Genomic DNA, 15,746 nt, shown 5'->3' on the forward strand with positions numbered 1-15,746 from the left:
GGTAATGGCTGGAGCGGAATTAGTGGAATGGTATCAAAACCATGGTTTCCATTCACTCCGGTCCAGCCTTTATTATGAGCTGTCCTCCCCTCAGCAGCCTCCATTGCATTCAATATGCCTTCAAATAGAACTAAGATGAAATTGATTAGCCAGTTTGAAAGGAATTCTGTTTGACCATGGAAGGGGTTTGCATTAGTCAGGAGGAAATGTATCAAGCTGTTTTGAAGCCATATTAAAGTCTGTACAGTACTGTTATGGCCTGTACATGTATCTCTTACACAGGGTTGTCTATTCCACGTAAAGTGTGGAGTGTTGAAACATTCAAACAAAACACTGAGACAAAAATCTATTCTACATTCAGAATGGCCAAATAAAGCCTGCATTCGCTGTCTAGCCGGAAGTCTGTTCGGCAAGTGTCCAAATATAATTTGAGGACGCCTGCAGTCTTTTATAATCAATTTCTACACCATGTCTTGCAAAACCTTTTGTCTCCTCATTGATTTCAGGCAGCCGCTGCAGTCTACGGGGGTGGTCAGCTTGATCCAACCAAATAACTGGGCAACTGAAAGGACAACCAGAAACAGCCTACTTTGATCCTGGTCTTGGGGTGTACCTTTGTGTGATGGTTTTCATGGTGCTAAATTGTCACCATAGCAACAGTGTGGGTGTGTGTGTGTGTGTGGTTTGGTTTTACTATCCTTGTGGGGACCCAGAAGTCCTCACATGGATAGTACAACAAGGAAAACTCAGACAAGTGGGGACATTTCAGGCTTAGGGTTAGAATTAAGGTTAGGGTTAGGGATTAGGGGTTAAGGTAAGGTTAGGTTTAGGGTTAGAATTAAGGTTAGGGTTAGGGATTAGGGGTTAAGGTTAGGTTTAGGGTTAGGGTTAGAATTAAGGTTAGGGTTAGGTTAAGGGTTATCTTTAGGGTTAGGGAAAATCGGATTTTGAATGGGAATAAATGTTTTGGTCCCCACAAGGATAGTAAAACAAACGTGTCTGTGTGGCGCTGACCTGTGTCGTCATCGTCCATCTCTCCATTGAGCTCAGAGGCTCTGAGGAGTCTGGTCTCCATCACCTCCATCTCCATAGAGTCCATAGACTTCTTCATCGAGTCAAACTTAGTCTGGGGAGAGAATCCCAGGCCATGCATTAATACACAAACACATTATATACCAAGTTAGAAATACTGACAGATAGACCTCACATTGCACTTGCACGTACACACACAAACACACTCATTGCTCACACACACACACTTCCTCTAAACGATACAATCTCTCATTTCTAGAAGCGAGGTAATTTGTACCCAGCCCAGCCCATCAGCATGTGCTGTCTGAGCAGTCAGTGGAAAAATCTATCCCATCTAGTTGGAATACCCTGAAAAAAACAATCATGTCAAATGCCAAATAGAAAACTAAAAGGATGGGGATGGCAGGGTCAACAATCTGATCACACCATTACGTTGCAGCCAACAGAACTGGCAAGGTTGTCATTGCAAATCAGAATCGGTTTTCCATTTACCTATCTGGTTAAATAATGAATTAAATAATTGTGTACATCCAACAACAGTTAAGGATGTCTCATTTCTCCAGTGTTAACAGTGTTAACCTGCAGGTCCTTCATGTCTTTCTCCAGTCTCAGTCTCTCTGAGGTCTCGGACTCCAGCAGCTGAGAGGCCGACTCTCCTGTGTTCCTCTCGTCTGCCAGCTCTGACGAGAGCTCTGTGATCTGGCATATACACACAATTGCAATAAGCAAGAGGGTAAAAATAATGTGTTTATTACTCCTACACATGCATCCTGTCTTATGCATACAGTGCAATACAGTTAAACTTCATGACATAAAACCTCTATCTGTTCATCCTTTATTTATACAGACAGATCCGCTGGTACAATGTGTTATCTTATATTAGTCTGCAACACAGTTTGTATGTTGTGTGTGTGTGTGTGTGTGTGTGTGTGTGTGTGTGTGTGTGTGTGTGTGTGTGTGTGTGTGTGTGTGTGTGTGTGTGTACCCTGCTCTCCAGGCGGTCACTGTTTAGTCTCAGCTCGTTCCTCTCCTTGTCCACCTTCTCCAGCCTCCCTTTCAGCTGCTGGATCTCCTCCTGGGAACAGATAGACAGAACGAGAGAGGGAGGGGGGAGAGAGAAAATGTATTACAGTATTAGAGGGAGCTAAATCTGTATAGTCTCTATAAAGCAGGGGAAGGGAATCAAATGCTGGGGTGTAATCATTACTACCAAACAGTCAGAAAAAACGTTCTGTTTTGCAACAAAAACTAGCATTTCTATTGGACAGATTCAGGTAGGTCCATTCCTGTTTGATGAACCTGTCCAATAGAAAATATACTTTTTGTTGCAAAACTGAATATTTTGGAACTGTTGGGAGTAATGATTACACCTCTGATCAACAGTAGATGGAGGGTGTGTATGGTTTGTGTACTCACGTCTTTGCCGCGTATCTGCTCCTCTGTGAGCTGGACCTCTATAAGGGGGCGAACTGTGGTGAACACCTTCCACCAGGGCCAGCCCTTCACTCCCTTGTTCTTCTTGATGTTCTTCTGGATACAGCGGATAGCCAGGTCCTGGATCTGAAACACATGCAGAGGAGCAGAGGGACTTACAACACTGTGTGTGTGGGTGTTTGTGTCTGGTGTTATGTCTGCCAACATGTATGATTCTTGAAGTTTTTTTAAAATGGATATATATATATATATATATATATATACTGCTCAAAAAAATAAAGGGAACACTTAAACAACACAATGTAACTCCAAGTCAATCACACTTCTGTGAAATCAAACTGTCCATTTAGGAAGCAACACTGATTGACAATAAATGTCACATGCTGTTGTGCAAATGGAATAGACAACAGGTGGAAATTAAAGGCAATAAGCAAGACACCCCCAATAAAGGAGTGGTTCTGCAGGTGGAGAACACAGACCACTTCTCAGTTCCTATGCTTCCTGGCTGATGTTTTGGTCACTTTTGAATGCTGGCGGTGCTTTCACTCTAGTGGTAGCATGAGACGGAGTCTACAACCCACACAAGTGGCTCAGGTAGTGCAGCTCATCCAGGATGGCACATCAATGCGAGCTGTGGCAAGAAGGTTTGCTGTGTCTGTCAGCGTAGTGTCCAGAGCATGGAGGCGCTACCAGGAGACAGGCCAGTACATCAGGAGACATGGAGGAGGCCATAGGAGGGCAACAACCCAGCAGCAGGACCGCTACCTCCGTCTTTGTGCAAGGAGGAGCAGGAGGAGCACTGCCAGAGCCCTGCAAAATGACCTCCAGCAGGCCACAAATGTGCATGTGTCTGCTCAAATGGTCAGAAAAAGACTCCATGAGGGTGGTATGAGGGCCCGACGTCCACAGGTGGGGGTTGTGCTTACAGCCCAACACCGTGCAGGACGTTTGGCATTTGCCAGAGAACACCAAGATTGGCAAATTCGCCACTGGCGCCCTGTGCTCTTCACAGATGAAAGCAGGTTCACACTGAGCACGTGACAGACGTGACAGAGTCTGGAGACGCCGTGGAGAACGTTCTGCTGCCTGCAACATCCTCCAGCATGACCGGTTTGGCGGTGGGTCAGTCATGGTGTGGGGTGGCATTTCTTTGGGGGGCCGCACAGCCCTCCATGTGCTCGCCAGAGGTAGCCTGACTGCCATTAGGTACCGAGATGAGATCCTCAGACCCCTTGTGAGACCCCTTGTGAGACCATATGCTGGTGCGGTTGGCCCTGGGTTCCTCCTAATGCAAGACAATGCTAGACCTCATGTGGCTGGAGTGTGTCAGCAGTTCCTGCAAGAGGAAGGCATTGATGCTATGGACTGGCCCGCCCGTTCCCCAGACCTGAATCCAATTGAGCACATCTGGGACATCATGTCTCGCTCCATCCACCAACGCCACGTTGCACCACAGACTGTCCAGGAGTTGGCGGATGCTTTAGTCCAGGTCTGGGAGGAGATCCCTCAGGAGACCATCCGCCACCTCATCAGGAGCATGCCCAGGCATTATAGGGAGGTCATACAGGCACGTGGAAGCCACACACACTACTGAGCCTCATTTTGACGTGTTTTAAGGACATTACATCAAAGTTGGATCAGCCTGTAGTGTGGTTTTCCACTTTAATTTTGACTGTGACTCCAAATCCAGACCTCCATGGGTTGATAAATTGGATTTCCATTGATTATTTTTGTGTGATTTTGTTGTCAGCACATTCAACTATGTAAAGAAAAAAGTATTTAATACGATTATTTATTTCATTCAGATCTAGGATGTGTTGTTTAAGTGTTCCCTTTATTTTTTTGAGCAGTGTATATATATATATATATATATATATTTCCATTTAAAAAAAACTTGGAAATGGAAATATATATATATACACACACACACACACATCACAAATACAGTGCATTCGGAAAGTATTCAGACCCCTTGAATTTTTCTGCATTTTGTTACATTACAGCCTTATTCTAAAATTAATGAAATCGTTTTTTTCCCCTCCTCATTCTACAAACAATACCCCATGACAAAGCAAAAATAGGTTTTTAGAATTTTGTGCAAATTTATTACAAATAAAAAATGGAAATATCACATTTACATAAGCTTTCAGAGTTACTTCCATTCTTCTATGCAAATCCTCTCAAGCTCTGTCAGGTTGGATGGGGAGCGTCGCTGCACAGGTATTTTCAGGTCTCTCCAGCAATGTTAGGTCGGGTTCAAGTCTGGGCTCTGGCTGGGCCACTCAAGGACCTGTCCCGAAGCCACTCCGGCATTGTCTTGGCTGTGTCCTAAGGGGCTTTGTCCTGTTGGAAGGTGAACCTTCGCCCCAGTCTGAAGTCCTGAGCGCTCTGGAGTAGGTTTTCATCAAGGATCTCTTTGTACTTTATTATATAGAAAGGTGAGTGCCTTTCCAAATCATGTCCAATCAATTGAATTTACCATAGGTGGACTACAATCAAGTTGTAGAAACATCTCAAGGATGATCAATGGAAACAGGATGCACCTGAGCTCAATTTCGAGTCTCATAGAAAAGGGTCTGAATACTTATGTAAATATAAATATGTCTTTTATGTTTTTTCTTTTTAATGCATTTGCAAAAATGTCTACAAACTTGTTTTTTGGTTTTGTCTTTAACTTGTTTGGGATAGGGGGCAGTATTTTCACGGCCGGATAAAAAAACGTACCCGACTTAACCTGGTTACTACTCCTGCCCAGAAACTAGAATATGCATATTATTAGTAGATTTGGATAGGAAACACTCTAAAGTTTCTAAAACTGTTTGAATGGTGTCTGTGAGTATAACAGAACTCATATGGCAGGCCAAAAACCTGAGAAGATTCCATACAGGAAGTGCCCTGTCTGACAATTTGTTCTCCTTCTAGGGCATCTCTATCAAAAATACAGCATCTCTGCTGTAACGTGACATTTTCTAAGGCTTCCATTGGCTCTCAGAAGGCGCCAGAAAGTGGAATGGGGTGTCTGCAGTCTCTGGGCGAAAAACAGCAGGAGAATTTGTGAGTGGTCAGCCTGGGAACAGTGACACTGGAGATGCGCGTCCACGAGACTACTCCATTTTTTTCTTTCAGCCTTTGAATGAATACAACGTAGCCCGGTTGGAATATTATCGCTATTTTACGAGAAAAATAGCATAAAAATTGATTTTAAACAGCGTTTGACATGCTTCTAAGAACGGTAATGGAATATTTTGATTTTTTTTGTCACGAAATGCGCTCGCGTGTCACCCTTCGGATAGTGACCCGAACGCACGAACAAAACTGAGCTATTTGAATATAACTATGGATTATTTGGAACCAAAACAACATTTGTTGTTGAAGTAGAAGTCCTGGGAGTGCATTCTGACGAAGAACAGCAAAGGTAATCCAATTTTTTAATAGTAATTCTGAGTTTAGTGAGCACCAAACTTGGTGGGTGTCAAATTAGATAGCCTGTGATGGCCGAGCTATCTACTCAGAATATTGCAAAATGTGCTTTCGCCGAAAAGCTATTTTAAAATCTGACACTGCGATTGCATAAAGGAGTTCTGTATCTATAATTCTTAAAATAATTGTTATGTTTTTTTGTGAATGTTTATCATGAGTAATTTAGTAAATTCACGGGAAGTTTGCGGTGGGTATGTTAGCTCTGAACATCACATGCTAATGTAAAAAGCTGGTTTTTGATATAAATCTGAACTTGATTGAACAAAACATGCATGTATTGTATAACATAATGACCTAGGAGTGTCATCTGATGAAGATCATCAAAGGTTAGTGCTGTATTTAGCTGTGGTTTTGGTTTTTGTGACATATATGCTTGCTTTGAAAATGGCTGTGTGATTATTTTTGGCAGGGTACTCTCCTGACATAATCTAATGTTTTGCTTTCGCTGTAAAGCCTTTTTGAAATCGGACAATGTGGTTAGATTAACGAGAGTCTTGTCTTTAAAATGGTGTAAAATAGTAATATGTTTGAGAAATTTAAGTTATAGCATTTTTGAGGTATTTGTATTTCGCGCCATGCTCTACCATTGGATATTGGTGAGGCGTTCCGCTAGCGGAACGTCTGTCCCTAAGGGGTATTGTGTGTAGGTTGATGAGGAAAATGTTGATTGAATCAATTTTAGAATAAGGCAGTAACTTAACAAAAAGTGGAAAGGGGGAAGGGGTCTGAATACTTTCCGAATGCACTGTTTGTATGAAATATGTAACTTTTGATAAATAAAGAAAAGAAGAAATGGCATTGCTTAGTGTCATTGTCTACTAGCACAATAACAGACACTTGCATCAAGTGTGACGATTTGGGCGAGCTAGAATCAAGACAATCCAAAGTTCTTCTGGCTTCTCACGGCTTTAAGAGCTGAGACAGACCTCTTCAGAGAAATGTAATCAAACATCGATACCACTTTGGCACCTTGTTAAAAAGGCATTAGGAGGAGCTACATGCTCCCGCAACATGGGCATCTCCAATAAACCACCCATTATCTCACAACCCAATTAGAACAGCACAATGACGGTGAACACGGTGAATGACGGTGATTCTTATTCGTCACGCCGTGAGAGCACATACATGTTGCTTGGCCATCATGGTCACTGACTGAACAGGCATGCAGGTTATGTCCTCTAAAGCTTGTTTGTCATGCATAGACCTAAACAAGTCTAACAAATCTTGTGTTGACTCAATAAGGGGGGGGGTGTAAGTGTTGATCTTTCTGTTCCTCAGCCATACAGAGAGCTCATATACAACACCAGAGGGATTTAGACTAAGGTCTTGCAGCCTTTAGAAAGAAGATATGTCTGTGTCAAACAGGTATTGACGGTCTTAGAGAAACACAGGAGCAGAATGTATTCATTTCTCTTTCTTTGTCTCGGTCTTCCTTTTTACTCTGCCTTCTGCCTCTCCTTTACAGAGTTCCCTTTGAGTGTCTGTGAAGCTACATGGCCTTTGCTGAGCACACAAGGCCATAGATGTAACGCATGCATGCACTGACACACACCTGTTCCCAGTCGGGGAAGAAGCTTTGTCTTAAAGCAACGATTTAATTAGACACACTATGGGCTGACTGGCTGAAAGGAGGAATCCCCCATGCTCCTCCATCTTCACCATGCTGTCACTCGTTCTATCCACATGAATGTCAAAGAGAGAGGAGGCTGTGGGCTTCAAACGCTGTGCCGCATCCCTTCTATTCGTCTATTCCCCCATGGTGAAGCACCGTTTCAGAGAAGGAACACTCTCTCTCTTTTGTCCCTCAAAGCGCTTTGAAAACAAATCCCTGTGAGGGTTTGGCTCAGGCTGAGAGGACTTCAAGGTGCGGGGAGCCCCCCGGAGCAATCAAATAGACAGAGAGAAACAAACTAATAGATTTTTGGGCAGTGGGGACGTCAGTGTTCAGATGAGGAAATCATCATCTTGTGTTTCTAGAGAAATATGGGCCAAAGGTTCAAATGTAACACCCTGCACTGCCTTGGAATCAAGTGTGAGTCTGCTTGCTTAGCTGTACATACAGAATATTTTCCTGTAAATATCAAACCAGCTTACCTTGATATGACACAAGCCTCACAAATATTTACCACTACCACTCTCCTCAACATGCATTTTCCTCTAAAACATGCCTTGGCTTCTTAGCTAGAATTGTGCAAACTTGTGCAACTTAAATAAAACAACGTCAACTTCCTGTTAATCAGATCAAATGAAAACACATTGAACTAAACCTTACTGTAACTACCTTTCAGAACTGCTGGAGGCTAGTGTCCTGTACTGTACCTTTCAGAACTGCTGGAGGGTAGGGTCCTGTACTGTACCTTTCAGAACTGCTGGAGGGTAGCATACTATACTGTACCTTTCAGAACTGCTGGAGGGTAGGGTCCTGTACTGTACCTTTCAGAACTGCTGGAGGCTAGTGTCCTGTACTGTACCTTTCAGAACTGCTGGAGGGTAGGGTTCTGTACTGTACCTTTCAGAACTGCTGGAGGGTAGTGTCCTGTACTGTACCTTTCAGAACTGCTGGAGGCTAGTGTCCTGTACTGTACCTTTCAGAACTGCTGGAGGGTAGGGTCCTGTACTGTACCTTTCAGAACTGCTGGAGGCTAGTGTCCTGTACTGTACCTTTCAGAACTGCTGGAGGGTAGTGTCCTGTACTGTACCTTTCAGAACTGCTGGAGGGTAGTGTCCTGTACTGTACCTTTCAGAACTGCTGGAGGGTAGTGTCCTGTACTGTACCTTTCAGAACTGCTGGAGGGTAGGGTTCTGTACCTTTCAGAACTGCTGGAGGGTAGGGTCCTGTACTGTACCTTTCAGAACTGCTGGAGGGTAGTGTCCTGTACTGTACCTTTCTGAACTGCTGGAGGCTAGTGTCCTGTACTGTACCTTTCAGAACTGCTGGAGGGTAGCATACTGTACTGTACCTTGCAGAACTGCTGGAGGGTAGTGTCCTGTACTGTACCTTTCAGAACTGCTGGAGGGTAGCATACTGTACTGTACCTTTCAGAACTGCTGGAGGGTAGCATACTGTACTGTACACCGAAACACATTGTAATGTAGAACGTTGGCTCACAAAAGCCTTTGTAGTGGTGATATTGTTCCCTGTCTGCCCCTGGGCCTCTCAGTAGAGGTCTTCACGGATCCACCTGTACCCGAATACCCGAGACACAATCCGGGATGCGAGCAGGTCCGGATCCAAAATTATAAATAACGTAACGGGTGGGTCGGATCTGATATGATTGTCATGGGTTTCGGGTATGTGTAATTTTAACTGACTTGTCCGGAGCGGCCTGTACAGATCCAAAGGTGACTGCTGCAGTAGAGAGAGAGACATTTTTCATTTGCTGCTCTTGCTTTTCACGAGAGGAGTGTGGCGCGTGCAGCTTGTTGTTGGCCAATCATAAGTCATCAAAGCGGCAATAGGCTACAATCATAGAGCCTCCGTGTGTGGTAAAAGTTAGGAGATATCTAATCAGTGGAAGATGTTTGATGATAAATAACCTAGCTATGGCAGCTATTAGTCTACTGTAGTGCGAGTCTTCTTGGTTGGTTGCTGTCTCCCTCCCTCCCTCCCTCCCTCCCTCCCTCCCTCCCTCCTCCCTCCCTCCCTCCCTCCCTCCCTCCCTCCCTCCCTCCCTCCCTCCCTCCTCACAGTACAGCCCCTCCCCCGCCTGTTAGAGCGGCTCCTCTTTCTCTCCCTCCTCTCGTGCTTTATCAGCTCTGGTTAATCAAGTAGCTTTAAAAAGTGCTTTTCTGCTGCTTCCCTCACTTGGATAGGGTCTGGATCCAACCAGGTCTATACGGAATGATTCTAGTTGTCCTCTTCGGAATGGGTCTCTACATTTAAAAAATATATTTATGCATATCGGGTCTGGGTGGGAAAGCCCCAAGTCCATTTCAGAATAGGTCCAACTTTTTGGACCCTTGAAGAACTCTACCTCCCAGCATTACACAACCATCTCCAGTCCAGTCTGACCCTCAGCCAGTCACACTGTGAGGAATGACAATCACTCTTCATGGAGTCGTTTACAACTAAACACTTCGCAAACAAAGGAAACTATCAATATCCTGTTCCTAAATCAAAACAAACAATCAGGATAAACAACTTGTGTTACTTATAGAGAGAGGCAGCACTCAAATGAAGCAGGCAGAGCAGTAAAGAGAAGCCCACTGTCCTTGAAAAGCAACTTAAAGACAGCAACCTTGAGCCCAGCTCAGCACCAAAGAACTACCAGAGATGGGCATGGCAGGGACTGGGAAGACAGCGGTCGAAGCCCAATCTGTCCAAACACACATGGACACACCAAGACGCACATGTAGGCTTCTGCTACACAATTAATTCACACTAACCACTCTCTCACACCCTCACGTACACAGACAAGCACCCACACACAGAAACATACACACAACACAAGACAGTACAGGACAACACACAGAGCTGAATAGATCCCCACCGGTGGTTCCAGTCATTCAGTGGAGGGTGTTATATCCCTGGTCGTCATGCTCACTCTGGTGTGGTGGGGCATATAGGGTGTGTGTGGGCTGTTTTCATCCGCCAAACACACACACACATACATACAGCTCTGTCCCTGCCGTGTCTCTCTCCAATCCCTCATGACTGGACCAAGGATTATGACAGGCGTCTATAATAATAATCTCACCCTGTAGAAAGACCAGCCTTCTAGTTTCCCCCACCACTCGTGTATAAATAAAGTTATTACTATTCAAATAGGTAAGGAGACAGCCTGTACTATAGGTGTGTCAGTCCTTTCCTTTTTGACCCTCATCACCCCTACATAGATCAGAGGTCAGGTTATAGTGAGAGACAGAGAGGAATGCTAAAATGGAGGGAGAGACTGAGAGGGCAGGGAATAAGGCGAGGTGTGTGTGTGTTCTGGTGCGGTAATCGATAAGGCTGTGATTGAGGGGACGTGGGGGGGTGTGTGTGTGTCCCAGAGGAGCAGATGGAAGGCTATCTGCTGGGCCGGGGGCCAGCGGAGACAGGATGGATTTATGACACTGTGCTCTGATGAACTTCTGATTTAGTGAGCCGCTAAACCGCCCCACAGATGTGGGTGGCAGAGCTAGCAATGGAGCGAGAGCATGCCGTTAATACGAGGCAGAGAGAGAGCGAGAGAAGAGGGTAGAGAGAGAGGGAGACTATCATTCTAATACTTCCTTGGGAATATTCTCTTCCTCTCTGAAAGAAGCACACGTGTCTTCTCTTTGGTTTTCATGGCAACACATTGACTAACTTCCCTATAACGGAAGATAAATTAGAACGTGTCGTAGGGGACAAATGACCATATGATCGAATGGGAAGCTTCAGTTCCCAAGACATTGTCTGAGGCGGCGAACAAAGAGAGCAGCAAAGCAACCCTGACACAAGCACTTTCTGTACTGGCAAGGGACAGCTCTTCAAGGACAATGATAGGCATCGGCTTTGAAAGTGTAGGCATTAGGAACCAACAGTGACGTGGTCGAGGGGCACGAAACGGTCAGTTTTGCTGATCTAAGGTCAGTTTAGCTCATTTCGCCATCTAATCTGACCTGGGCTTTGGGCTGGTAAGAACTGGGTTGAGAGCGCTCCCTCACCTTCCTCTTCTTGAAAGCCTGTCTGGCCAGGTATCCTCTGCAGGCAGCCTGGAACATGGTGATGTTGCGTCTGGTCTGGACATCTCTCTGCTCCTCCAGTTTGGCCAGGGTCCCCGCTCTGAAGAACACCTGGTGAGAGACAGGGACAGTTAGATACTGATTAATCATGACACGAAAGTGAATTGTATTGAAGTCAGACAGGGAGCATGTGTCTGTGCAAGGTTGCACAATACTATGGAATAGAAGTAACGTAAACATGAAACTGAATATTTGAAACATTTTCATTTGTGGGCATTGACGCATACAAACAAATAATTACATTAATTTGTTTTTCCATGGTTCAGGGAGTTGGAATCCCCCTAAAGATCTTCAACCATACATCTGGGATTCAGGGATTGCAAATCAACTACATCAAGTCCTGCGTTTACTTTGCATTTCAATGGCGTTTACATTGGGGGCTTTTAATTTAGTTGGATTACCTCAAATGCTTTAGAGTCATTTCCATTCTCTGATCTGCTCTGGGAGATTGGGTGGGGAGCTGCTGGTGGACTTCTCTACAGTTTCTCAGGCCAGAGCTGAGAGCTCATCAAACTCTTTGAATGTTGTTGAATTGCATTAGCATGCTAATAGTGTTACTGGAAGAGCTATGCTTAACTTCACAAAATCCTCATTAAAACTCCCTTGTGTTAGCAACACATGTGGCTGCCACGGCTACAGTAAGGAAAATAACAAAGACAGGAAGTTTCTGGGGAAACTAAAACGACAGGTAAAGTTGTGGAGAAACTTCTCTTGGATTTAGCCGTCATCTCCAGTTAGTCAGAGGCACTGTGTTTTCTTCAACTCTAAAACAATTGAGATGGTTAGTCTACAGAGTGATTTGTTCAGATTTCACCAAGCGGCTCCTCAAGACGAGAGCTGTGGTGGTGTTATGCATCATGATGCATCAGGACTGATCTAACACAGTACTCCAGGGCCCTTAACAACCTATTATCTTCTATCAGAGGCACAGGATGAGAGGAAACACTTTACCCAGCACAGACAATCAAATTTCAGAGCCCAGCTCTCAGGGAAGTGTGTGTACAGTCAAGCCAATAGCACATGCAGAGAGTGGGCTGGGCGTGGTGAAACCACACAGCACCAACACACCCACACTTCTCTGCTGTAGGGCAACGACTCCGACTGGAGAGGTTGTCTTTACCTCCAGAGAACATCGGATTGAGTTTGCTTCCTCTATTGTCAGTAGTAGAGGATTTATCACACACTGTATGGGCATTCTGTTAAATGGATCCAAAAAGACATGTTAACAAATCAACAGCTTGCATTGTATGCTTGCATTAATAATGCACACTTCTAACTGTTTCCCGGGTGCCGATGACGTGGATGTTGATGAAGGCAGCCCCCTCCCCCTCTCCGATTCAGAGGGGTTGGGTTAAATGTGGAAGACACATTTAACCCCGTCTTTTGAGCTTCTAGTCATGAAATCTATGCAGCCTACTCAATCACTTTTTATAGCTACTGTTTACAGGCCTCCTGGGCCATATGCAGTGTTCCTCACTTAGTTCCCATCGGAACTTGTAGTCATAGCAGATAATATTCTAATTTTTGGAGACTTTAACATTCACATGGAAAAGTCCACAGACCCACTCCAAAAGGCTTTCGGAGCCATCATCGACTCAGTGGGTTTTGTCCAACATGTCTCTGGACCTACTCACTGCCACAGTCATACTCTGGACCTAGTTTTGTCCCATGGAATAAATGTTGTGGATCTTAATGTTTTTCCTCATAATCCTGGATTATCGGACCACCATTTTATTGCGTTTGCAATTGCAACAAATAATCTGCTCAGACCCCAACCAAGGAGCATTAAAAGTCGTGCTATAAATTCTCAGACAACCCAAAGATTCCTTGATGCCCTTCCAGACTCCCTCTGCCTACCCAAGGACGTCAGAGGACAAAAAGCAGTTAACCACCTAACCGAGGAACTCAATTTAACCTTGCGCAATACCCTAGATGCAGTTGCACCCCTAAAAACTAAAAACATCTGTCATAAGAAACTAGCTCCCTGGTATACAGAAAATACACGAGCTCTGAAGCAAGCTTCCAGAAAATTGGAACGGAAATGGCGCCACACCAAACTGGAAGTCTTCCGACTAGCTTGGAAAGACAGTACCGTGCAGTATCGAAGAGCCCTCACTGCTGCTCGATCATCCTATTTTTCCAACTTAATTGAGGAAAATAAGAACAATCCAAAATGTATTTTTCATACTGTCGCAAAGCTAACTAAAAGCAGCATTCGCAAATGGAGGATGGCTTTCACTTCAGCAGTAATAAATGTATGAACTTCTTTGAGGAAAAGATCATGATCATTAGAAAGCAAATTACGGACTCCTCTTTAAATCTGCATATTCCTCCAAAGCTCCATTGTCCTGAGTCTACACAACTCTGCCAGGACCTAGGATCAAGGGAGATACTAAAGTGTTTTAGTACTATATCTCTTGACACAATGATGAAAATAATCATGGCCTCTAAACCCTCAAGCTGCATACTGGACCCTATTCCAACTAAACTACTGAAAGAGCTGCTTCCTGTGCTTGGCCCTCCTGTGTTGAACATAATAAACGGCTCTCTATCCACCGGATGTGTACCAAGCTCACTAAAAGTGGCAGTAATAAAGCCTCTCTTGAAAAAGCTGAATCTTGACCCAGAAATTATAAAAAACTATCAGCCTATATCGAATCTTCCATTCCTCTCAAAAATTTTAGAAAAAGCTCTTGCGCAGCAACTCACTGCCTTCCTGAAGACAAACAATGTATACGAAATGCTTCAGTCTGGTTTTAGACCCCATCATAGCACTGAGACTGCACTTGTGAAGGTGGTAAATTACCTTTTAATGACGTCAGACCGAGGCTCTGCATCTGTACTCGTGCTCCTAGATCTTAGTGCTGCTTTTGATACCATCGATCACCACATTCTTTTGGAGAGATTGGAAACCCAAATTGGTCTACATGGACAAGTTCTGGCCTGGTTTAGATCTTATCTGTCGGAAAGATATCAGTTTGTCTCTGTGAATGGTTTGTCCTCTGACAAATCAATTGTAAATTTCAGTGTTCCTCAAGGTTCTGTTTTAGGACCACTATTGTTTTCACTATATATTTTACCTCTTGGGGATGTCATTCGAAAACATAATGTTAAATTTCACTACTATGCGGACGACACACAGCTGTACATTTCAATGAAACATGGTGAAGCCCCAAAATTGCCCTCGCTAGAAGCCTGTGTTTCAGACATAAAGAAGTGGATGGCTGCAAACTTTCTACTTTTAAACTCGGACAAAACAGAGATGCTTGTTCTAGGTCCCAAGAAACAAAGAGATCTTCTGTTGAATCTGACAATTAATCTGGATGGTTGTACAGTCGTCTCAAAAAAAACTGTGAAGGACCTCGGCGTTACTCTGGACCCTGATCTCTCTTTTGAAGAACATATCAAGACTGTTTCAAGGACAGCTTTTTTCCATCTACGTAACATTGCAAAAATCAGAAACTTTCTGTCCAAAAATGATGCAGAAAAATTAATCCATGCTTTTGTTACTTCTAGGCTGGACTACTGCAATGCTCTACTTTCCGGCTACCCGGATAAAGCACTAAACAAACTTCAGTTAGTGCTAAATACGGCTGCTAGAATCCTGACTAGAACCAAAAAATTTGATCATATTACTCCAGTGCTAGCCTCCCTACACTGGCTTCCTGTTAACCTGTTAGGGCTAGGGGGCAGTATTGACACGGCTGGATAAAAAACGTACCCGATTTAATCTGGTTACTACTCCTGCCCAGTAACTAGAATATGCATATAATTATTGGCTTTGGATAGAAAACACTCCAAAGTTTCTAAAACTGTTTGAATGGTGTCTGTGAGTATAACAGAACTCAAATGGCAGGTCAAAACCTGAGAAGATTCTGTACAGGAAGTACCCTGTCTGACCATTTCTTGGCCTTCTTTGCCATCTCTTTCCATTACAAAGGATCTCTGCTGTTACGTGACACTTCCTACGGCTCACATGGGCTCTCAGAAGGCGGCAAAAAGCTGAATCGTGGCTTTGCAGGCTCTGGCTGAAAAACATTAGCGCGTTTGGATAGTGGCCAGTGACAGTACTATGAGACTCAGGCTCGTGC

At 44.2% G+C, this 15,746-nt stretch overlaps 1 protein-coding gene across 13 annotated transcripts in view; it reads right to left on the minus strand.

Moving 5' to 3' along the window:
- Window positions 1-15,746, minus strand: part of LOC106613097 (unconventional myosin-XVIIIa) — a 203,810-nt gene that overhangs the window by 47,965 nt on the left and 140,099 nt on the right. For all 13 annotated transcript variants that reach the window (XM_014215026.2, XM_014215025.2, XM_045724671.1 and 10 more), the window contains 5 exons: window positions 11,578-11,706; window positions 2,449-2,592; window positions 2,018-2,107; window positions 1,612-1,731; window positions 1,015-1,126 (listed from right to left, as the gene is read on the minus strand). In XM_014215026.2, coding sequence (XP_014070501.2) covers window positions 1,015-1,126; window positions 1,612-1,731; window positions 2,018-2,107; window positions 2,449-2,592; window positions 11,578-11,706 — 595 coding nt within the window. The remainder of the gene's footprint in view (window positions 1-1,014; window positions 1,127-1,611; window positions 1,732-2,017; window positions 2,108-2,448; window positions 2,593-11,577; window positions 11,707-15,746) is intronic.

Source organism: Salmo salar, chromosome ssa09 (genome assembly GCF_905237065.1).
Source record: "Salmo salar chromosome ssa09, Ssal_v3.1, whole genome shotgun sequence".
In the NCBI taxonomy this organism is placed as follows: Eukaryota; Metazoa; Chordata; class Actinopteri; order Salmoniformes; family Salmonidae; genus Salmo; species Salmo salar.